Consider the following 23262-nt stretch of genomic DNA (forward strand, 5'->3'; position numbering starts at 1 on the left):
TATTTTTGTTAGTTTTGTTTTAATTTTTTTTATTGTTTTAGCTATAATAGAGGGTTTAGGGTTTAACTTTGGAAACTGAACCGCATGTTTTCAGCTGGGCCGTTTAGAAAGCGCATGCTTACTAATTATTGTTTTATTTTTCTATTGTTAAGTTTTTTTAATATCATTACTATTAGATTAGCAGGCGGTTTTTAAAAAAAACCAATATTGATATTTAGTCATATCATTTAATTAGGAGTATTTAAATTTAGCCATATCATTTAATGACATTACTATTAGATTAGCCGACAGTTTTAAAAAAAAAACCAAAATTGATATTTAGCCATATCATTTAATTAGGAGTATTTGAATTGTCCTTACTTTTTATAAATGATAAATATGGCTACTATTTGCAAATAAGTACTATAAATATAATTATCATCACTTTTAATCTTACATTAAATATTTGTTCATATAGCAGGCTACTTATATTCCCGACATTGAAATTTTATTCAAAGGTATAAATAAATTACTTTTAAAGTGATTAACAAAGTAAAATTGAACTGGGCCGGAGGGAGGATTTTATTTATATTTGACTCATTTGTTGGTCATGATGAGTATATTTTAACGTTAAGGGTTTATGATTTAGGTTTTAAGGTTTGGGTTTTTAGCGTATTAGGGTCACTATATTGCAATATAATGAAGCTCGACTATGATAAAGTATAATACTTATTTAAATGGATACAGAATACAAAAAAGATTACACACAATTTTGTAACAATATTATTCTGCGTCGGCGCTTTTATACTTCAAAATACAATTTTAAAACCGTTTTGAGGTTTGAAAAGCTATCGTCCAGTTTTAAAACTTGCAATACTACCAATTTGTTTTCGGAATCAAAACTTGATCTTGTGTTAATCAATTAACAATTTAAAATCGTATGCTAAAAAAATATTTCGTCGTGCATCGCGCGTGGGTATATATATATATATATATATATATATATATATATATATATATATATATATATATTATATAAAAGACGAGTTTTAGTTGAGTAATTATAATGATAGGTTAGCGGTTTAATGCCCATGATTTCAATCAACAATATAACTGTAAACGTACAATTAATGTATTCAAATATGGTACTCATAATTTTTCAACCGCTTTTTACACCCTAATAAATTAAAATTACTACCAAAACTTTAAGTTATTATAATGAGGGTAAGCAAAGTGTCGGTTACTACTCACGAAAATTGTATAAGAAAATTTCTATAGCTATAAACGTACATTGCAACTTCTCACAAAATGCCAGATACGACTTTCTAACGTATAAATCTTTAATATTTTTAAGGTGGAGCCCTAAACCCTAAACCCAATCATGCTATAATTTCATCCATTTATAATAGCTTCTTTCTACTTTTTGCCTATAAATAGGTATCATTTGTTACCTTATAATTCGCATCCTCACAATCTCCTCCCATCACATCACGAAATCTCGGCAGAGAGTAAAACTTTTGCCGGTATGTAATTACTCTTAGCTAATGATAGTATATTTATTTGAGTATATTGTAAGTGTAGTATATTGTAAGTGTTCTTTTTGTGTGACTAATGTGTTACTAACATTGTGATTTTACCAGAGGAAAGAATTGAAGTATGTAATTCACATTCCTACATGATCTAAAGCATAGCAATAACTAAATCAGACAACGGCAGTGTGCGCATATTTTGGAAATGACTCAATACTTAGACAAATCAAATGTAGTTTCCTTGGAATGTATTTTCTATGATCGTAAGTTATGTATGTCATTTCTTATTTTATTAATATTTTTTTATTTATCTAAAACCATTAAATGTTACTATATTCTTTTTCCATGCAATTTTTTTATGGTGGTATCAATGTCCTCCTATCATAATTACAATTTATTTCTATGCTGGTTCGATTTTGAACTCTTTAAATTTATATTATTTGAATGTTATGAAAAATCTCTAAAGAATATTTATTTGGGTTTAGGGTGATAACGAATATTTATTTGCGAATATTTGGGTTTTAAGTTTTTAATAGCGGCTACATTTCTATAAGTATTTAGTTTACTTTACCGACACAATTACTAATCTTTTTTCCAAAACACAGACAATGGAACAACAGTTAAAGTCTTTACAACCGCAAACGGCTTCTACAAAAGAGGAAATTGCTAAGTCCAATTCAGTGGAGCTTCACAACACAGGTTCGCTATCAATTTGAGATGTAATTGTTTTAAATATTCCTTGAATGGTCATCTAAGTTAAGCTTTGCATTCCATTTTTTGAGCCTTCGTACATGTATTCCATTCATCGTTGCACATGTGAAACACAATTATTTGATTAGATTGAATACAAGTATATCTTCAACAAAACACTACTTCGGCTCCAATAAATAATATCATTGAGTGAATAGATGCTTGGATGAATGCAAGCAATATTTTTTGTAGGTTTACCGTTACAGCCAAGATTCGGGTGAAAAAACCTCTACTATCAGTAAACATTATCAAGTAGTCCACCCAGTGTAAGATATCGAATGCATATCTAAATCCCCCGAAATAGAATAAGTGATCAGTAAAGTAAAACTGAACTAAGACAAATGGAGAATTTATTGATATTTGGTTCATTTGTTAGTCATGATGCGTATATTTTAAAGTTAAGGGTTTAGGATTTAGGTTTTACGGCTTGGGTTTTTAGCGTATAGGGTCATTATATTGCAATTAAATGAAGCTCGATTAGGAAGTGTCTCACCAGTGCAATCTTAAATTATAGCTTTTGATTAACAATATCTTAAATCTCATTAGGAGAAGTGGTAATTGTACGTTCTTTAGTTTTTTTTTGTGATGAAAATTTAGTTTATTTTTTAGTCTCACAGTCATAGTCATGTTTCCATTTTCCAAAAATGTACCGTATTATTTTTCACTTATTTATATTTTAGCTTAATCCTACCTCGCTTCGTTCGTTTTTACTAAGCATCCATATTCAACCTTAAACTAAAAACAACCGTTTTTCTAAAAAATAAACTAATATATAGAGAGTTCAAATAATTCCTTTTTCAATTTTAAATGCAAAACGGTTAATTCATATTTTCACAGAATTAAATATATTAGTTTTGAATTTGTTAGTGTGTATTAGTTTCAAATTGATTATTGTTTGTGTTGTCTCTATGTTGGATTAACTGCTTAGTTCCCGCAATTATAATTACAATGCTTTAAAAATTAAAGTAGCTGTTTGGGTGGACATAATGTCGTGTGATAAATTTTATTGTGATGTCTAAATTATTATTTTTTTGTTGCCTCACTTTAGTTTAATGTTTTGTAGAATTCTGGGATATTGGTGATGCTTCATTTGTATGTTCATTCTGTGGTGCATATTTTTGGTATGAAGAACGATTGGGCAAACCGTCTAAAGCAAAGAAACCCAAATTTTCAAAATGTTGTATGAATGGGAAGATCGAGATTCCTAAGCTTTTTCGTCCTCCAGAGGTCTTACATGATTTAATGTCCTCTAAACAATTAAAAAGTGTTCACTTTATGAAAAATATTCGCTCCTATAATTCAATGTTTGCCTTTACTTCGTTGGGTGGTAAAATCGATAATAGCTTGAACACCGGTCGTGCGCCTCCCATTTTCCGTTTGCATGGCCAGAATTACCACTTGATTGGCAGTTTGTTGCCGTTAGATGGTTGCTCGCCAAAATTTGCCCAATTGTACATCTACGATACGGAAAACGAAGTGACTAATAGGTTGGCGTCCGTGAGGTATGTGCTTTATATTCTCACTTTTTAAAGAATTCATTTATTAGTATTAAAATTTCCATGTAATTATATTATTTTTTTAGGGAAAAGGATGTTGCGAATAATCTTCATCGCGAAATAATATCAGATATTCAAAAGATGCTGGACGAAAATAATGCGTTAGTAAAAACTTTTCGAATGGCCAAAGAAAAACTTCATGACGAAAATAATAAGAATGTACATTTGAGGTTGCTTGGTAAAAGAGGTAGAGATGGAAGAACTTATAATCTTCCTTCTGTGTCTGAGGTTGCTGTTCTTATTGTGGGAGATTTAGATGAAGCTTTTGGTGATAGAGACATTATAATAGAATATAAGTCTGGGAAATTGCAGCGTATAAATGAGCTCCATCCTTCTTATCTTCCACTTCAATATCCTCTTTTATTCCCATATGGTGAGGATGGTTATACAGATGACATTCCATTTGCGAAATCTACTGGACATGATTCTACAAGTCGTAGGAGTCGAATTAGTCCAAAAGAATATTTTGCATATCGGTTACATGAACGAGTAGATGAGTGTTCTACCATTCTTTTCTCACGGCGATTATTCCTACAATTTGTTGTTGATGCATATACTATGATTGAGGCAGGCCGCTTAAGATTTGTACGTACCCAACAAAAAAAATTACGTGCTGAGATATACAAGGGTTTGGCTGACGCAGTTTTGAGAGGAGAGACAGATGGCTCAAAACATGGAAAACGCATTATTTTGCCTTCCAGTTTTGTTGGTGGCGCTAGATATATGATTCAGAACTATCAAGATGCTATGTCTATATGTAGATGGTTGGGGTACCCAAGTTTATTTATTACTTTTACTTGTAACCCAAAGTGGCCAGAAATTGTCAGATTCGTTGACCCCAAAGGATTGCGTCCAACTGATCGGCCTGATATTATATGTCGGGTTTTTAAAATCAAATTGGATAATTTTATTAGGGATCTTAAGAGTAAGAGACTCAATGTGGATGTAAAAGGAGGTACGTTTGGTTCAATTGTTTAACTTTTTAACTAATATATATATATATATATATATATATTAATGCTTTTAAATTTTTTCTATGCAGTAGTTTAGCCATCGAATTTTATTTTAATGTTTTTAAATTTTTTTCTATGCAGTTGTTTATACCATTGAATTTCAAAAGCGTGGATTACCTCATGCACATATTTTACTTTTCATAGGCAAAGAGGATAAACAACTTGATTCTGGGCGTATTGATGAGATCATTTCTGCTGAAATACCTGATGCCCAAGATGATCCATACTATTATGCGAATGTCAGAGAATTTATGGTTCATGGTCCTTGTGGTATTGTTAGAAAATCATCTCCGTGTATGGCTAACGGAAGATGTACGAAATACTTCCCTAAGAGGTATATTGCAGAAACCAATTTTGATGATGATGGTTATCCTATTTACAGGCGTAGAGATAATGGTCGTGTTATTTTGAAGGATGGGGTGCCTTTAGATAATCGATTTGTAGTTCCACACAATCGGTTTCTCCTTATGAAGTATGGAGGTCATATTAATGTTGAATGGTGCAATCAATCGCGATCAATCAAGTATTTGTTTAAGTACATAAACAAGGGTTATGATCGCGTGACAACATCTTTTTTTGAAACTGGTTCTAATGGTGTGGAAAACATTGTGGATGAGGTTAGTTTGTTTTATGATTGTAGATACATATCGTCCTGTGAAGCCGCTTGGAGAATATTTGGATATGACATTCAATATAAGGATCCGGCTGTTGAAAGATTGAGTTTTCATCTACCAGATGAACACTATGTGGTTTTTGAAGATTCTGAGCCATTGGAACGTGTCGTGAATCGCAATTCAGTTCGTGAAAGCCAATTTTTAGCTTGGATGGAAGCAAATAAGAAATTTGTGGAAGGCAAAGATCTCACTTATGCAGAATTCCCCACGAAGTTTGTATGGAACACTGATCATTGGAAACTTCGAAAACAAAGGTATTCTATCAGAAGATTGTTCTATGTTCCTCCTGGTTCTGGTGATATGTATTACTTGAGATGTTTACTAAATGTCGTTCGTGGTGCTACATCTTATGAAGATATTAAGTGTGTTAATGGTATTCAATATGCTACATTTCGAGATGCTTGCTATGCATTGGGGTTGTTGGACGATGATAAAGAATACATTGATGGCATTACCGAGGCTTCTTTTTGGGCTTCAGCTCATTCAATACGATTGTTGTTTGTAAGTTTGTTACTATCAGAAACCATTGCACGGCCAGATATTGTGTGGACAAGCTGTTGGAAATATTTATGCGAAGATGTTGTCCATAAACAACGCAAAATCTTACATCATCCAGGTATTTTTTTTTATAAGCGCAGCTTTTATATGCGTTCATAATAGTTTTTTTTGTTTTTTTAAACTACATGGACTTTTAAAATTGTAGATTTGTTGTTGGGGGACGATGAGATTCAAAATTTGGGATTGCTTGAGATTGAGAAATTGTTAGTTAACGGTGGAAGAACTTTGCATGAATTCCATTCGATGCCATATCCAAGGACACAATCGTTGGCAAGTTCTATTAATAGATTGATTACTGATGAGCTATGTTATGACCGGGAAGCCTTGGCAAGAGAGCATGTAATCTTTGTCTCGAAGTTCACTGATGAACAACACCAAGTGTATGATACGATAATGTCTGCTGTCAATTCTAATCACGGTGGACTATTTTTTGTTTATGGGTATGGAGGTACGGGAAAAACTTTCATTTGGAAGACATTGTCAGCGGCTATTCGTTCAAAAGGTGATATTGTTTTGAACGTGGCTTCCAGTGGTATTGCTTCGCTATTGTTACCTGGTGGGAGAACAGCTCATTCTCGGTTTAAGATTCCTATCAATCCTAATGAAGATTCAATCTGCAATATAAAACAAGGTAGTGCATTAGCTGAGTTGATTGTGAGAGCAAAACTTATTATATGGGACGAAGCTCCTATGGTTCACAAACACTGTGTGGAAGCTGTTGATCGGAGTTTGCGTGACATTATGAGCGCATGCAATGAGTTGAGCATGGAGATGCCATTTGGTGGGAAAACTGTTGTTTTGGGGGGTGATTTTAGACAGATTTTACCAGTTGTGCCTAAAGGTAGCCGACAAGATATTGTGAACGCTACTATTAACTCATCATATCTTTGGAGTAGTTGCAAAGTTTTGAGGTTGACTAAAAATATGCGAGTTCTTGGTATTAAATCTGGCGAGGAAGCATCGAAATTGAAGGCATTTTCTGAGTGGATAGCATCTATTGGAGATGGAGTTATTGGTGGTCCAAATGATGGTGAAGTCAGTGTCGATCTTCCTACTGATATTGTATTGCCCGATAGTGGAGATCCTCTACAGAACATTGTTACATCTATTTATCCTTCATATATGAACAATCAAGATTTGAGCTGCCATTTGCATGATCGAGCTATACTTGCTCCAACGTTAGATGTGGTTGACTTGGTTAATCAATATATGATTTCTTTGGATCAATCGGACGGCCGTGTTTATTTGAGCTCGGATAGCATAGCTAAGTCTGATCAAAGTTCTAATGGTTTCGCGGAGATACATTCGGTAGAATTTTTGAATAATCTTAAGTGCTCTGGTACACCAAATCATGAGTTGCTGTTGAAGGTTGGTACGCCTGTTATGCTATTAAGAAACATAGATCATGCTAACGGATTGTGTAATGGGACACGACTGATCATTACGCGTTTAGGTGATCATGTTTTAGAAGCTAAAGTCTTGAGTGCTAATAATCAAGGCCACAAGGTGTTGATTCCTCGGATGTCATTAACACCTTCTGATCCTAGGTTGCCTTTCAAGTTTCAACGTCGACAATTTCCTTTGTCAGTTTCGTATGCTATGACAATTAACAAGAGCCAAGGTCAGTCTCTTGCGCATGTGGGATTATTTTTAAAAAGACCTGTCTTTAGCCACGGCCAATTGTATGTTGCTGTGTCTAGAGTCACGAGTCGTGAGGGATTGAAAATTTTGGTTTGTAATGATGAAGTATCTGGGTCTATGTATTCTACTGTTAATGTTGTTTACAAGGAAGTTTTCCAAAACTTATGAATGACTATTTTGTAATTTCCGGGAAGATGGAATACAAGTAAGAAGCCATATCATATTTCAGTATTGCTAGGTGTTTTTCTTGATTTAGTCTTTGTTTGTTTCATCTTCAGGGTCAGGAGAAATGAGTTGGCAGTAAAAGGAACCATAACATTTGATGCAAAAAATACTATCACAATTTCTCCTGTGAACTTATGATGTAGGTACATTCCTACAACATCATTTCCTTCTTTCTATTGATCCAGAGGACTACCGAAGTATGATGGATGTTGTTTCTATATCCACATTAATATAGATTGTTTTGTGGTAGTGTTTCACTGTTGAACTATATGCTATATCAAATGACCGTGCATCGCACGGGTGTGAAACTAGTTAGGATAATAAGGAACTTTTATACATGGCCACCTTTTACTATTTCTTTCTTTTTTAAATTAGTTTGGATAAGGATAGATCTATTAATTAACAAAAGTTAAACATCCAAAGTGAGTAACGCTTTCGGATAAAATTGCTCTATTTATAAAATTCAAACGTAATGTCAATCTTCTAAGCTGAGATGAATAGATGAAATTGAGACTTTGGATAGAGCTTAGCTAAAAGAGTAAAAAAAGCTTTTTTACTATGTAATTTGATATGATGATTCTTTGGCAAATGTGTAGGATTTCACTCCTCCGCTCCTCGTTTTTTTTTAATAAATTCATTTGCAGGAAAAAATTAAAAAATGAATAATTGTTGATAAATGTGAGAAATGTGATTGGTCTATAACAGTATCCTCAATCCTGGCTGTCAATACTATTTCTTGAAGTCTAGAAATCACATTCTTGGATCTGCCCATCTTATGTAGCATGAATAAAGAATATGAATACAGCTAAAATGCCTATATATATAACTTAGAAACACTGTTACAATTTATGAATCGCTGCCGAAATGTCCCTTTTAAATTTGCAAGTAAAAATAATTTATAATAGTATCATTTTTTTAGGTGTTTGCTTAAAATTATTTAATGTAAGAATTTATTTCACTATGTTTCATGGGAAATATTTTATATGATATTAGTGGAGTAAAATATGAGAAGAATGTGTGACCATGTGTTATATACATGCACCTTATAATAATGAAACACGAACCATGTTGATGTATAATAAAAATTGAAAATCCAAACCAAATTAATTATCTATTTTGGCAATATTGTGTCTAAAACACGTAATGACTTTTCATGATCGGATTATATGCAATGTTGTCATTTCTTGTGGTATACTACCAACATGCAATAATACAAACCAAAGGGTAAATAAATAATTATTTCAGAGCTCAGTTTTTTGTTTTATTCGTTTTTACATTGTTTTTGTACTAAAGAATCTCGTTGCAGAAAGTAATACTTTATAGAGATTTTATCATTCCAAAATGATTAAAAATATACACACACATATATATACTGTGTGTGCCGAATTTTGCAATTTATGAAATGCAATGATTGTCTTATTTACCATAAAAATAGATACATAGCCAGGCTGTCTAAGATATACATATCTGTAGTACAAAATATTTGACACCATATATAGAAATAGTTACAAATAATTGGTGCTTACGTAAATCAATATCAGGGCATTAATAAAGTAATAATTGAAAATAATGGAATATTCATCTTGGTTTGAAGGAAAAACATGGTAATTGACGTTAACTAATTTATGTCATTTAATTGAGGTATTAATTATTTTCTCATGTGAATATTATTAGATGAGGTTTGGAATTTTAGAAATTAAGTTCAGATTTCCATGAAGTGACAACCATGCTATTAACTAAATGATTGAATGTGTTGTTAGTTTTGTACTGCTATCATATTTATTTTCTCTACTTTTAAAATTAAAATTTAACATTCGGCAGCACTTATTTATAATAGAGCTTTATGTCCAAATGTAGTGTAGTAAGTTCATGCTTCTTGCAAAATTTTTATCCCCTTTTGTGCTTAGATAAATTACGTGATCTGATGATGATCATATTAAAGCCTAAGTGAATACAAGTATATTTTTTATGAATCCAAAATCTCTATTTCTTCTATTAATTTTTTTTGTTTAGGCCTCTTGCCCTATATATGATGAGCCCAATATACTTAACTTGTATGAATGCAGATACACCTTCAAAACTGTATGGGCCAAATCAGCCCATTTATAAAAAAAATGCATCACCAACAAATTCGATTGAATATTACCCATAACTCACAAAAAATTCTGAATTCATACCAAACTTAGTATAACCATTTAAGGATCAATTGCACAAAAAATAAATGTATAGCAAAACAAAACCTAATGTGAATCTAAATACAACACTGCATGATGAGAGATCGATTCGATAAGGATATGATCTTACAAGAATTGATACTAACTAAAACTAATGCAATAATTTTGTACGTGGTTGTGTTGAAATTTGGTAGTCAATATTATGTATTATCTGTTTATAATTAGTAGATCTTATATGATGATTAATAAACCTTATTATAATTTGAATTTAATTTCGAGTTTTATAAATGAAATTTAGTCAAAAGATTAAAAACGTTTGATCCGAATTTAGTGTGAAGGGCAAAACACGTGCGACAATCTCCACGCGTGTGAGCAACTCACTACTCCTCACTTTGCCCTTGCCATCGCCTCCTTCTCTTCCATTTTTCCCTTTCTACCACCAGCATTTCTGTATCTAGAGAGAGAATCAAGCTGTCATTAATCAAAAGGGGAGACCTTAGATCATATACGAGAGGTTAATCGGATCGGAATCATGTTCAGAAGGCTCGCTGTCCAGCTCCGCACTCTCGCTCCGCCTCGATCCGCTCCCAAGGCCGCCCAATTCTCCGTTGGATCATCCAGACCTACGGAGAATGTTGTGTGTTCAGCTACCGTATTTTCTCGCCACTTCTCTTCGGAATCAGGTCTGCTTCTAAAAAACCCCTAATTTTTGGCTTTTGTCGGGTTCTGTTCAATTCGATTTTGGTTCGTTTGCATGTTATTTGAAGTGTCTGTGTTCGTGTTTCTTTGTGCTGTTTGTTGATTTAAGGGAATGTGCCTAAAAAAGTGGAGGATATAGTGCCGATTGCTACTGGTCATGAGCGCGAAGAGCTTCAGGCCGAGATTGAAGTGAGTCACTTTTTTTATTTTTTATTTTGTTTCTATTGTCGTTGAATTGATATTACTGAGAGCTGTTGATTGTTTACCAATATTCCGTTTGGTAGGGAAGGGACATTCTGGAGATCAATCATCCGTCTGGTCCATTTGGAACAAAGGTCAGTGCATTAATCCTCTTGTTGTACCTTCAATTTCTTTCAATGTTTTATTTGTTAGGAGACAAGACTCTTAATCGTCCATAGACCATAGGTAATGTGAAGTTTTGTTGTACTATATTTAATTTGTAGAAAAAGAATTATCTAAAGTGTGACATGACAGATTAATATCGGAATTAAATGAGAAGGCCTCTCCTATTATTAGCTTGGGTAAAATGTGAACTCTTCTATTGGACACTGGTAAATTTGGCGAATAGACATGTCCCAGGAGCCACTGTATAAAGCTGGTGGAACTAGCAACTAAGTCGAGTGCAGTGGTGATCTCTTGGTGGCTGGGGGTAGGAAGCCGGAATTTCATGTTTAGGATAATTCATCCCGATGTATAAACAATAAACAATATTGGACTTTGGACCAAAGAATAACTCGACTGCCTTTCCTTTATTTGATTGGATGGACCAAAAACTCTACATGAGAATTTATCTCTCTCTGCGTGGTGTGTTTGTGTGTGTGCATGTTAAATTTTCACTCATCTCACCTTTGGTTGCTGGCAGGAAGAACCTGCCGTGATCAAGTCTTATTATGACAAAAGAATTGTGGGATGTCCCGGCGATGAAGGCGGTAAGCCAATATGTGTTTATCTTCTGTATCTCTTTGTATAAGCTATACACCACCTGTTCTACTTCTGTATGTGTCCTTGAGTCTGGCCATATAATCCTGCAATTGTACAGAGGATGAGCATGACATCGTTTGGTTTTGGCTGGAGAAGGGGAAGCCACATGAGTGCCCAGTATGCTCACAGTACTTTGTGGTAAGTCCATAGAACACTAAATTTACTAGCATAAATTTGGAATTGGCATGTACTAGTATACAATTCATATTAACTATGATTTCATAGCAACAATTTGTTTTACAGTTCTCTCATTATGTCATATGAAAAAGGATTCTTTGTTAGATACTCGAAGCACTTTGGTTCAGAAAGGAAATCTTTTGTTAATAAGTAACACTCTTATTAGGAGTGCTTTTGCTAATTCTTTACCTGGTGTGCCCTACACTTTTAGGAGCATATTGAAATGGAAATGAGAAATTGATGATATTAAAAGCATACGTAAAACCTTTCTTCTTCCACCTGTTGTTTAAGAGCTATACGTATAAAGACCCTCAAGTTGTAGCATTAAATTAGCTTATCTTATTTAGAAAGGTTTATACTTTTGGGAGAATCGGACTGGTGACTATATGTTTTCTATGGTGAAAGTATTAGAGCATCTCCAGTGGGCGGATGTCCCACTCGGACATCCACTAGGACTTCCCAAAAACACCTCCTGCCACGTCACTAGGACTTCCCATCCCACTGCCACGTCACTAGGACATCCCCTTCACAATCCGCCCTTCCCATCGTCCTTCTCACTAGGACTTCCCGCAATTAAAAAAAATCACAAATTCACAAATATACGTAACGGAATTATAATTTTGACACGGAATACGGGAAAATTGCAAATGCTTCATTAAAAAAAATTACATAATAAAAAAGAAAAAATTACATAATAAAATTTTTGACTCGGCTCACTCCTCGTCGTCCGAGTCGTATATATAGAGTTTTTTTAAAAAAAAATTTAATACCGGACGTCCGACCCGGACGTCTGACCCACACCACAATGGCGGACGTCCGCCCGCCCGTCGCCCGCACGTCCGAGGACATCCGACGTCCTTACGGGACGTCCGTATCCTACCTTCCACGCCACAATGGCGGACGTCCCGGTCGCCCGTCGCGGATGTCCGACCGGACGTCTGCCATTGGAGATGCTCTTATCAGGAATATTTTATATAGTAGTATGATTTTGGAACTCAACACAGTTATTGCCCTCAAAATGTTCATGACCCATGTTTTTTGGTTGACAGTTGGAAGTAGTGGGCCCCGGTGGACCTCCTGATGGACATGGGGATGACGAAGATGGTCATCACCACTGAAACTCTACACAGTTGGCGATTTTGCTGGTAGAAGAAAGACTTGCTCGGGTGAGAGAGTGGTGAATGTTGTTACATTCTTCAGGGTTAAAGAGATTATTTGATTTTGCTTGGTTTTTTAAAGGATATATGTTAGTCTTGCTGTTGCTTTTAGCAACGATTGAAGCTGTTTCTCTTGGTTTTGGTGCTCTAAAGCATGATGGCCTATTCTGCCACTTGAAATACACTTACTCTTTCTCAAGGAGCTCGAAATAATCGACAGCACTATATTGTCTTCAAACGTGAGTATTTGCATCGTTCTGGAGCAATCCTTACTCTGCTTCTGTGGATGCTCGTGCATTTTATCTTTGTTTTGGAAGAATTCAATTTGTTTTACTTTCTCAACCATTTACCTGTCGAATAATATTGCTAGTTGCGATGATGACGAAATAGAAGGCATTTTGTGATATACCTTTTGGTCATTAATTCTTTATTGCTCTTGAACTTAATATGGAGTAGTGTTTATCTAAATGTACGTATTTGTTAGATGTTATTTTGTCTCTGATTTTTTTGTTTTTTTTTTGTTTTTGTTTTTTTCTTTTCTTACGTGGCTTGGTGAATTTGAAAGTACTATTGTCGTAGTGATCATTTGATACCCATGCTTACCTAATTAACATCTTAAACAATATTTTAAAAATTACCATAACCAAACACAAAACTAAAAAAATTGGACAGACAATCATGTAACCAATATTACCTTGAAAGATGACACTATACAAGATCAATTAATTTTAGAATTAGTTCGTTAAAACTAATTGAAAAATGATGTTTAAAAAGTAGTATATGAAAATATAATCATGTCCGACCAACTGATGCCGAAGTAAAAGTTTATGAACAAGCTTCATTGCTTTTTGCATCAGTTCAAGAAATATTATTGTTTGGATGAATACAAGTAAGGGAACTTGATCGAAAAAAAAAACTCACTCTTTTCAATTTCTTCGTACAAATCAAGATCATCACTAATTGGATTCTTATATAAGCATAACCAGAAATCTTCAGCTTTGAGCCAAGCATCGGTAACCATCGGTGCCTATTCTATTTTTCGACTCTAACTAGTTCGAAAAGGATCCACAATCCTTTCATCCAAGCTAATAGCATCATCAAAGGAGGCAAATTATAACTGCTTATACCTCACGAGCTCAACTATTCCACTTGACTCCTATAATGCTAATCTGTGCCCGAATCTGTTTCAGCCTCCGAATCATAATCTTCACCACTCATCTCGATTTCTTCTTCTTCGTCTTCGTCTTCTTCTCCAACATCTTCCGCATCATTATCGACTAGATTGTTGAGACGAGGTATGACATCAAGAGCTTTACCTCGATAAATCAGACCCGTTCTCATGAGATAGTAGACTTTGTCTCTATGTTTTGCCAGAGGATGTGGATTGACCAGCTTACCCCGTTGATACCCTTCTCTCAATGCCACGCTTGTAGTCTTGCATTTGAGCGAGAGGTAAAATATCCCGGGATATCGAGTAAAGATTCGAGTAAACCTATGGGGAAGATTAAACTCCTCCCTCAAACATCTCAAGTAATTTCTCTTAGTCTTCTTGTATATAGTGAGTCCTAGAAACTCATGAAGCAACCCCACTACTCTTTTCTCCATAATATCACTGTTGGGATCAATTCCTCTTGAATCTTCATAAGGAGAGATGTAAGGCAGCTTTTGAAACTCATCCATCCATGCTTTCACCTTCTTCTGAGCTCCATAACCCCTCGGGAAACTCATTGGGAACTCTAATGCAGCCTTCCCCATCCTGAATCCTCTGTACCGGGAAAATCCCTCTGTGCTCTCTTCTATGCTCTTCTCATTCATCTTCTGCAACAGAGAAACAGAAAACTCCTCTGGCCACTGTGCTAGCTTCAAGCAGTTGGTCCCACTAGTTCCCTTCACCACCCGAAAATGGTCTGGATATTTTCTTATCAAGTTTCTGTCGAAATCGTCAGGCAATCCTAAATCCCATTTTAATGGATGCAAGGATTGAAAAGGCAGCTGTAAACACGTAAATCCATCATCAAACATACTCAAAATGAAGAACAAAATAGCCAGAGGAGCATCTATCACCAATTTGGTACAAATTTAACACACATTCCATTCTTGAAAATATAAAGAAAGAACCATTAGATTCAAACTACAAACACAACCCACCTTCCTCAAAATTGATTATAAATAAAAACCAAAGCCAGCAATTTGATTCTTAGTACTAGCATCTAATCAAATGAAAAAAAGGAAAATTGGCTACCATTTGACTGCAAGTCATAATTAGAACCCTGCACAGCCTCTCCACGATATCACCTTCACACTGCTCGTACACTCCCAGCTCCTTCTGATGCATCATCATTCCCAACTCAGTCAACTTGAAACATGCCAAAGATGGGTACTTGGGATGAGGGTACTCCTCAAATAGAGTGGGGTACCTACGCATGAAGCGCAGTGTTGGTACAGTGATGCCAAGCAGTTTCTGAGAATCGATGAGCGATTTGGAGGTTAAATATCCAGTGGGAGAGCGAATTATGGCATTTTTTATGAGACAAGCAGCTTTAATATCTGTTTGGACGTCGATGTTGTGGTCCAAAGACCGGTTTTTGACCCATTTCAGCCGAACTTTGGCGATTGAGCGGCAATGGAGAAGATTGTGGAGTGGGAATTTCCCTAATGAAGCTAGAGCTTTGTACTTGGAGTTCATCACAAATCTATCCAAACGATATTTACTCTAGAGGAGATAGAGCGCATCTGTTATGTGTGGTTGAGAGAGATTTGAAGCAGAATAACACAACAGTCAGCTCAGCAAGGTTGGAATTAAGGGTGGCTGAAATTTTGAAAAATAACAATAGCAAATACTTGTAAATATCTGTAAGATTCTAAGAAAATAAACCAACAGAATGCAATACAAAAATCCTTTACTGTTTTGAATAACACACAAGTTCATATTTTTTACACGTAATAGCAAAATGAGTAAACGATAATGAGAATCGTTAGATCTCAAAAGGAAAAAGCCAACACATGTTCAATCCCAACTGCATTTGTGCGGCATATAAACATAATAAAATGTCTTGTATCTCTGTAACAAACATAATTCTCAACAATTTAAATATTTGGCCAAATTAGATTACAATTACAAGTTAATCAATATCTTTCGCAACATATCTTATCTCCACAGCTCTTGCTTTTTGCAAATTTTAGCTACGATTAAGCATGTTATTAACAAAAACCTAAAAATGAGCTATAATTAGAGCACGCGCTCACCAGACACCAGTAATTGCAGTTGATAAGAGGAACTGGGGAAGCTTAGGCGGCGGCGATCAATGGAAAGAGTCAGGGTTGCGTCTAATAGAATAGATTTAATAAGTTGATGACTCAAAGAGAGGAATATATAGTTTGGATAATTTTGATCAAGAGAGGGAAGGAGAGAGCCGGAATTTCATCGGCGGCGACACTTCTTGGTTGGCCAAATCGCCGCCGGAATATTTTGAGAGAAGGTTTGGCAAAATAAGGGAGCAATTTTCATTTCTGAAAATGGGCCTGCACTTATTAATTTGATATTTGGGTTTAACCCATTTAATTCTTTGTGTTTATTAACTTTGGGCTCGGATAATAAAGGGAATTTTGATGATGGGTTTAGTTAATTAGTTTGAGATTTCCTCTTGTAGCGTTTGGTTGCCATGACTAATATCATGAGACTATCTATCTAGGATTAAGTTGTGTGATTATTTTAATTGGAGGGGAAGGCTATGACTAATTATCATGAGACTATCCATCTAGGATTAAGTTGAAGGGTTCAATCTTATGAACCAAACATGATACATATTTAATCATGAGATTTAATCTTGCCAACCGAACACCCTATCTATGTATTAGTTGATTATGGAGAATAGCATAATCAATTTAAGTAAGCATATAATTATATTATAGAGAAATGCTTATGAAGTAATTACCTGAATATTGCAAAGATTATAAGCAATGTCTGCTTCTTAGGATCATGGGTCCCCTATTTTATCATTTTTTTTCATAGGCATACATTGCAATTATAAAAACAAATGGCTAATTTTCTAAAAATAACTAAAAATTTATAACTGAAAAAGAAAAAAAATTAAAATTTTTATAATCTCTTTAAATCTAGAAAGCACCATATACGGAGTAAAATCTAATCAAACACCTTTATATATAATATAAACATGATCATCTCTTCAAATTAGACTTGGGTTTTCTAGGTGGATACTGAATTTTGGTAAACATTGATCTTTTAAGAATTGCAATTCACATGGCTTAGTATTCTCAATTTGATCGAAGAATAAATGATCTTATCAACTGAGTTACGTTATACCTATAAATAATTTTCACTTAAATTAGTATGCAGTTTGTGCATTGCATAGTTTAATTATGCACTTAAATCCTCAAATATTTTAATTAGGACGGACAAAAATAGAAGGGACCCAAAGATACAAGCTAACTAATCTTTTTATGCAATTAATTTTCTTAAAAAAATCATTCGATAGATACTTACAGAAATTTGGTCTCATATATTTTATCTTAATATTACCAATAATGGGAAAAGAACAAAAATGTTGTTCCATACAAAATAACTTTGCCACTTAATACCTAGAACTTTCTAGGGGAATCACTTTCCCCCACCGTTGCTCTCCATTCTCTAACCTAATTCTTTATTTACTTCTACTGATATTCTATATACTTTTCTAAGGTATATATCATAGAGAATATTATGAATTTTTATTACCGTCCAGTTTGATTGATAACAAAATAAAATAGGAAAGGACTTAATTAGGTAATCAAAAATGTTTATATGCACTATACTTTGTGCGTGTACCTAAAGACGCAACAATGATACAGATTCATAAGCATTTATTTAAAATATATAAATAAATTGAATTTTTTTTTTATTTCGTATTTTTCACACTCATTGTTAGGTGAGCCATTTACATTTTCTATTTTTTTTTCTTTGACGATATACATAATACATATTCATGATACTTATAAAATCAAATAAGACTATTCTCTATAGTAAATAAAACTTTTAATGGCGTATATTAATTACGTGAGTTTGAAACTATAATAGAAAATTTGAAATAATGGTCACATCGATCTTTAAATGAGAATATTATTCCCTTTTTGCTTTTGGTAATTAAGGAAATATAAAGAACTTTTCGCACTGCACTTTCCATTACTTTCTGAGGAGAAATAAGAGCATCGTTGATCAATAGTCGCATTAAATATTAAATACATTTGTTAAACAATTCAATCCTTTTCGGAATTTATGAGAATTTTTATATCCAACTGTCTCGAAAAAAAGTTTTAGTGTGAGTGCTTAATAATATAAACAAATTATTAATCTAAATTTACACAAGAAATCCATCAAATATCAAACCAAAAAAAAACTATATAGAACTAGCCATACTTCTCTTTTAAAATTTCATAAACAAAATGTGTCTCTCTCTATTTTGGAATTAGATTCAGTGACAACTACACGTATTATAATTAAAATAAAATGTGGTTATTTAATCTAGCAGACAGCTAGTGCCAACAGCATATATGTTAGTCTTAGTTTAAATAAATGAAAAATTGACACTATAATTGTGGAAAGAAAGTAAATTTCTACTTATGATGGATTCGACTTTTGTTGGGTATTTAAGTAGTGGAGTTGACATTCAAAAAAGATTTGTCTTAAACTACTCTCCAAAATGGAAGGACAGCAAGACTTTTTGTATAATAACTGATCTACTAAAGTAAACTAATATTCTCGAGTAATGCTTCGATTTTATGTAATAACATACAAATTACAATGTGATAGACTCTTGTAAATTGTAATGATGTTGATGATATTCTAAAAAAGAGTCATTTGACATTACGAATACTTACTAAACATTTAATTTGCCATCCCAATTTTAATTATGTGGAGTATCACCTATTTCTATTATTTCTATTAATGAAAATTACACTACCATATACTAGAAACTTGGTAATCAAATAAAAGATGATATAAATTACAGTGAATATTGTATTAATCAAAGTTATGAAATCATATCCAACATATATAGCAAACAAAACTATATTGAGAAGTTTCAATGTAATTAGTCAAAATAATCATTACTTTGCACCTACTCAAGCTTATTATAGTAAATGTATTTTTGCAAATTATTAAGGTTTGAAAATTTGTCATGATATCATGATCTACCTAATCTAACCTAATCCTTATTGAGATCGCCTGAGATAATCCTTCATCATTACTTATTTTCATAATCATAATCACAATCACAATCTTTTTTTCAATAATCATAATCATAATCTTTTTTCTGTTAAGTTTTGTTCTTATTATAGCAATTAACTAGTGAATGGAATTTAAGTCCCATGATGTCATAATTATTTCGTAAAAGATGGGCCCATTTGCTGACGAGATAGATCCGTCTTAGTGGGCCACAAAATCCATTCTACAAGGCCCACTTATTGCTAAATCTCTATGCAAATTGCAAAATGCTCATTTTAATAATTTATAAACACATTAGTATTTATTTTATTTTACAGTACATTTACATAAAAATTAAGAACCACTATATTTGAAAAATATTTTAAATAATTAAAACATCCTTCCTTTTTTCTGGTGTTCATTGGAATCTTTTTTCTTCTTAAAAATCTGCAATCCACATCTAGTGCATTCATATGAATACAAAAACACTTAGGTCATGTTTGGTTGGCGGAAAAGTAAAGTTGGCAAGGAATATGATTCCTAGAAAAATGAATCTCTAGAATATGATTCTTAATAACTTTACTTTCCTGTGTTTGGAGAATACCAAGATTTTAAATTTTGTATTTCATTTAAACACCAAACTAAAGATAGACTTATTATTATTTTATTTATAAAAAGAATAATAATTTTTTTTAATAAATTATTAATTACAAATGATGACAATTATATTATTATATATTTATTATTATGATGGATAGTTTAAATATGAATCATCCATCACAATATATAATAATACAAGTATAATCATAGTTGCATGGAGTATTATAATCATAAATAATAATAATAATAATTATTATTATTACTATTACAATATTTAAGGATATTATAATTAAATAAATTTTATAATTTAGAATTTCACTACGATTTTATTAATTATTAATTTATAAAATAATAATTAGTATTTATTACAATTTAATTTATATTATATTATTATATTTTAATTATTTAATAAGTTATTAATTATTATTATGATAATAAAAATTATATATAAATATTATAATACAAAGTTATAATTATGATCATTTTAATTATAGTTATTTATTATTCTGAAATTAAGTATGATTTTTAATTTAAAATTATTTTTAAAACATTTTAATTAAATAATAATAATAATAATAATAATAATTAAATATGTAAGAATCCTAAAACTGAGAAAAAGAATACCTAAAAAAAGTTAGGATTCAGAATCCTGGAAAGTTGTACTAACTTTCCTTGTTCTTGGTATTCTGATTACTTTCTCAGTTTGATTAAAAATCGAAACAAACAAAGGAATTTAAAATTTAAGGAATCAGATTACTTTCCCAAACAGAATCCTGGCAACCTAACATGACCTTTATATAAATCTTAATACTCATTACTACTCACAGTTATTATTACTATTTCTTTAAGTATTATTTACGGATATAATCAAATATGACATTGTACGCATCCCTCGCTAGGCCAAACTTTGGGTTGACATTGAACTGCTGCTTATGCTTTAAGTCACTCGATATATATGAGTGTGCGAGTATTTAATAATGAACTGCTGGTTATGCTCCAAGTCACCCGATATATATAAGTGTGTGGGTATCCGGAAAAGTGAAGAAATAAAAAGAAAAGGGCATTCCCTTTGTGCACTAAATGAACCGCCAATATTAGATAACTTGCCCATCTACATAATATGTCTTTGTGAACTCAATATATACTCCACATATTCTCATCTCCTTTCTTCGAAATCAGCTCCACATATATATATATTTCGTACACTTATGAAAAAAAATCGAATAAATTCGATTATATTCAAATCCCAAGCATGAAAAACTTGTTCTCTTATTTATTCGAAGAAAGTTTGAGTGGTCTATTATCATCTATGTCCAATAACATTTCTTTATTTCAACGTGGCCATGTAGAGAGTACAAGAATGATTGTAAACATGGATTTTATTTGGTTTTGGTGGCCGAAGTTTTCTTTATGGTAGACTAGAAATGCTAAACAAAATTCGTTTTGAAACCTTTTGGAACTTGTTATTTTATTAAAATATGAATCAAATTATCAAATATATAAGGCCCTTAATTTCGTTGAATTTTGCTCATATATATTTTTTACTACTATAAGATTATAAAAATTGTGAATATGTGATGATTCGAACTTTATTTCAAAGAAAAAGGACTTTCAACACGTTTAGTTCTATGTGGCAGTCTGTACATAAGAGCATCAGCAATGGAGGCGTCAAAACTGCGACGCCGATTTTTCGCCGACGCCGGTTCTGACGCCGAACCATTGCGACCGGCGTCGGCGAAATCGGCGTCAATTTCGGCGTACCCATGCCGATTCGTGTGGCGACGCCGGTTCTAACGCCAATCCTCATGGCGCCATTGTAGGCCCTGGATCGGCGTCAGACCGGCGTCAGAATTTAAATTTTATTTTTTTTCGAAAACACTATATATACGCGCTTTGGACGTCATTTTCATTCGCATCACTTGTTTTAACGAGTACTCTCTCTATCTTTCTTTATGTACAAGATCAATTTAAGAAATGAGTAATGCCGGTGGTAGTGGTGGTTATTAGTGATGTGGATAGGCTATGTGAGGGCTATTTGATGTCCAGTTGCATGTTCAGATGATGTGGCAGGAGGATTTTATTGTTGGATGATGTGGCAGTGGGAAGACTATGTGAGGGTTATGAGAGGTCCTAGACCATTGTGGATGCTCTAAAATGTTCTAGGAATTAAAATCCAGCTATTTCTAGAGAGTAAAGATCGTTTTCGAATCAAATTCTCACAAGTCACATATAGGGTAAATTCTTTATATTTTCTTCTCATAATAAAATAGAAAGAAAGAAAAGGAAATTGCAGTAACAAATAAACACAGCTAATTTTACAGGCAAAGGGACATAACTGTTGTAGTCACAGGATGCCTGCCATGCATGAAAAGCTCCATTTTTGGACTTTTATCGCTACAAAACAATTAACAAATTAACTTGAAATCATTTATTCCTTTTCTTTTAGATCACATAAATTATAATGTAAAATTAATAAAACAGAATATAGATTGAAAAAAATTAGTACTCCGTATTAAATTTTATGGACAATCGAAAATGAAAAAATTATAGCCATCCGGCTATAAACAAATTGAGTAGTCCGCTAACAAAAAAACAATATATACTCCTTTCATTTCACCAAAAAACTTATATAATTTTTTTTAATCAATTCTATCCATAATTATTTTGTGATAAGCTATTATATAAATGTTTGCCATGGACAACATATACAACTGTATACCACAATGAGAAAATTTTGATGTTCGGATGATGACGTGGCATGCCAAATTTCACATATAATATTTGTTTACGTGTCCTCCATATTACTCCTTATTAATAATATTGTGTACGATTTTGTAATTATCCTTTTATCGCATAAAATTATGCACTTTTAACTTAGCACAAATTTTAATATATAATTAATAAAAAAAATAATAATAATTAAAGTGTTATAAGTGATGAATGAGTCTTAACTTGTTACTATAAAATAAAAGTGTCTAAAATTAAAAAGTTTTTAATATTATGAAACAGAAATGGCTGAGACAATAAGTGAAATTTTCAAATATAATTCTCAAACAGCAACTTATGGTCTCCAATTATCGATCAAAGATAGCAAATTTTGAAGATTAAAGATGAACCCTAGTTGTGGAATGTAAATTAGTGGAGAAAGTGCGTGAGTAGTAGGTGGAAGAATCCACCTCTAATAAAAGCAGTACGGAGATGGAGATGCGAAAATGGTTGTGGCAAACAACGAGAGATGGAAAATTACGATAGGTTTTTCCATTTGAAGCAGAAAATGCTAATATTCCTATGTTAATCGAGGGTGAGGTGAGTGTAGTAGCAATGTCAGA

General features: G+C 33.0%; 3 protein-coding genes across 4 annotated transcripts; 2 read left to right on the top strand and 1 right to left on the bottom strand.

Moving 5' to 3' along the window:
* Positions 1–2116: 2116 nt before the first annotated feature.
* Positions 2117–7868, top strand: LOC121800221. Its single transcript, XM_042199805.1, has 7 exons — positions 2117–2207; positions 3322–3709; positions 3841–4769; positions 4909–5657; positions 5832–6117; positions 6205–7154; positions 7293–7868. The coding sequence occupies exons 1-7, from the start codon at positions 2117–2119 to the stop codon at positions 7866–7868; spliced, it is 3969 nt and encodes a 1322-aa protein (XP_042055739.1).
* Positions 7869–10443: 2575 nt separating this feature from the next.
* On the top strand, positions 10444–13540 carry LOC121801534 (putative cytochrome c oxidase subunit 5b-like). Its single transcript, XM_042201040.1, has 6 exons — positions 10444–10782; positions 10908–10987; positions 11083–11133; positions 11682–11748; positions 11859–11938; positions 13027–13540. The coding sequence occupies exons 1-6, from the start codon at positions 10632–10634 to the stop codon at positions 13093–13095; spliced, it is 498 nt and encodes a 165-aa protein (XP_042056974.1). The 5' UTR covers positions 10444–10631; the 3' UTR covers positions 13096–13540.
* Positions 13541–13899: 359 nt separating this feature from the next.
* LOC121801170 (protein WHAT'S THIS FACTOR 9, mitochondrial-like) lies at positions 13900–16646 on the bottom strand. Of its 2 annotated transcripts, none has more exons than XM_042200616.1 (3): positions 16381–16646; positions 15377–15867; positions 13900–15126 (listed from the first exon to the last, which is right to left on the bottom strand). In XM_042200616.1, the coding sequence occupies exons 2-3, from the start codon at positions 15818–15820 to the stop codon at positions 14299–14301; spliced, it is 1272 nt and encodes a 423-aa protein (XP_042056550.1). In that variant the 5' UTR covers positions 15821–15867; positions 16381–16646; the 3' UTR covers positions 13900–14298. The 2 variants fall into 2 exon arrangements, with proteins under 2 accessions (XP_042056550.1, XP_042056549.1); XM_042200615.1 differs by having other exon boundaries at positions 15377–15943.
* Positions 16647–23262: the final 6616 nt, after the last annotated feature.

This window comes from Salvia splendens, chromosome 4 (assembly GCF_004379255.2).
Source record: "Salvia splendens isolate huo1 chromosome 4, SspV2, whole genome shotgun sequence".
Taxonomy (NCBI): Eukaryota; Viridiplantae; Streptophyta; class Magnoliopsida; order Lamiales; family Lamiaceae; genus Salvia; species Salvia splendens.

Excerpts from the sequence above, each read along its gene's own strand:
- LOC121800221 (XM_042199805.1), top strand. The coding sequence starts at position 2,117 with ATGGAACAACAGTTAAAGTCTTTACAACCGCAAACGGCTTCTACAAAA. Across the intron at positions 6,118-6,204 it reads CAAAATCTTACATCATCCAG|ATTTGTTGTTGGGGGACGAT; the intron begins GTATTTTTTTTT and ends TTAAAATTGTAG. Across the intron at positions 7,155-7,292 it reads GTGGAGATCCTCTACAGAAC|GGCCGTGTTTATTTGAGCTC; the intron begins ATTGTTACATCT and ends GATCAATCGGAC.
- LOC121801534 (XM_042201040.1), top strand. The coding sequence starts at position 10,632 with ATGTTCAGAAGGCTCGCTGTCCAGCTCCGCACTCTCGCTCCGCCTCGA. Across the intron at positions 10,988-11,082 it reads AGCTTCAGGCCGAGATTGAA|GGAAGGGACATTCTGGAGAT; the intron begins GTGAGTCACTTT and ends TCCGTTTGGTAG. Across the intron at positions 11,749-11,858 it reads ATGTCCCGGCGATGAAGGCG|AGGATGAGCATGACATCGTT; the intron begins GTAAGCCAATAT and ends GCAATTGTACAG.
- LOC121801170 (XM_042200616.1), bottom strand. The coding sequence starts at position 15,820 with ATGAACTCCAAGTACAAAGCTCTAGCTTCATTAGGGAAATTCCCACTC. Across the intron at positions 15,127-15,376 it reads TTATGACTTGCAGTCAAATG|CTGCCTTTTCAATCCTTGCA; the intron begins GTAGCCAATTTT and ends ACGTGTTTACAG.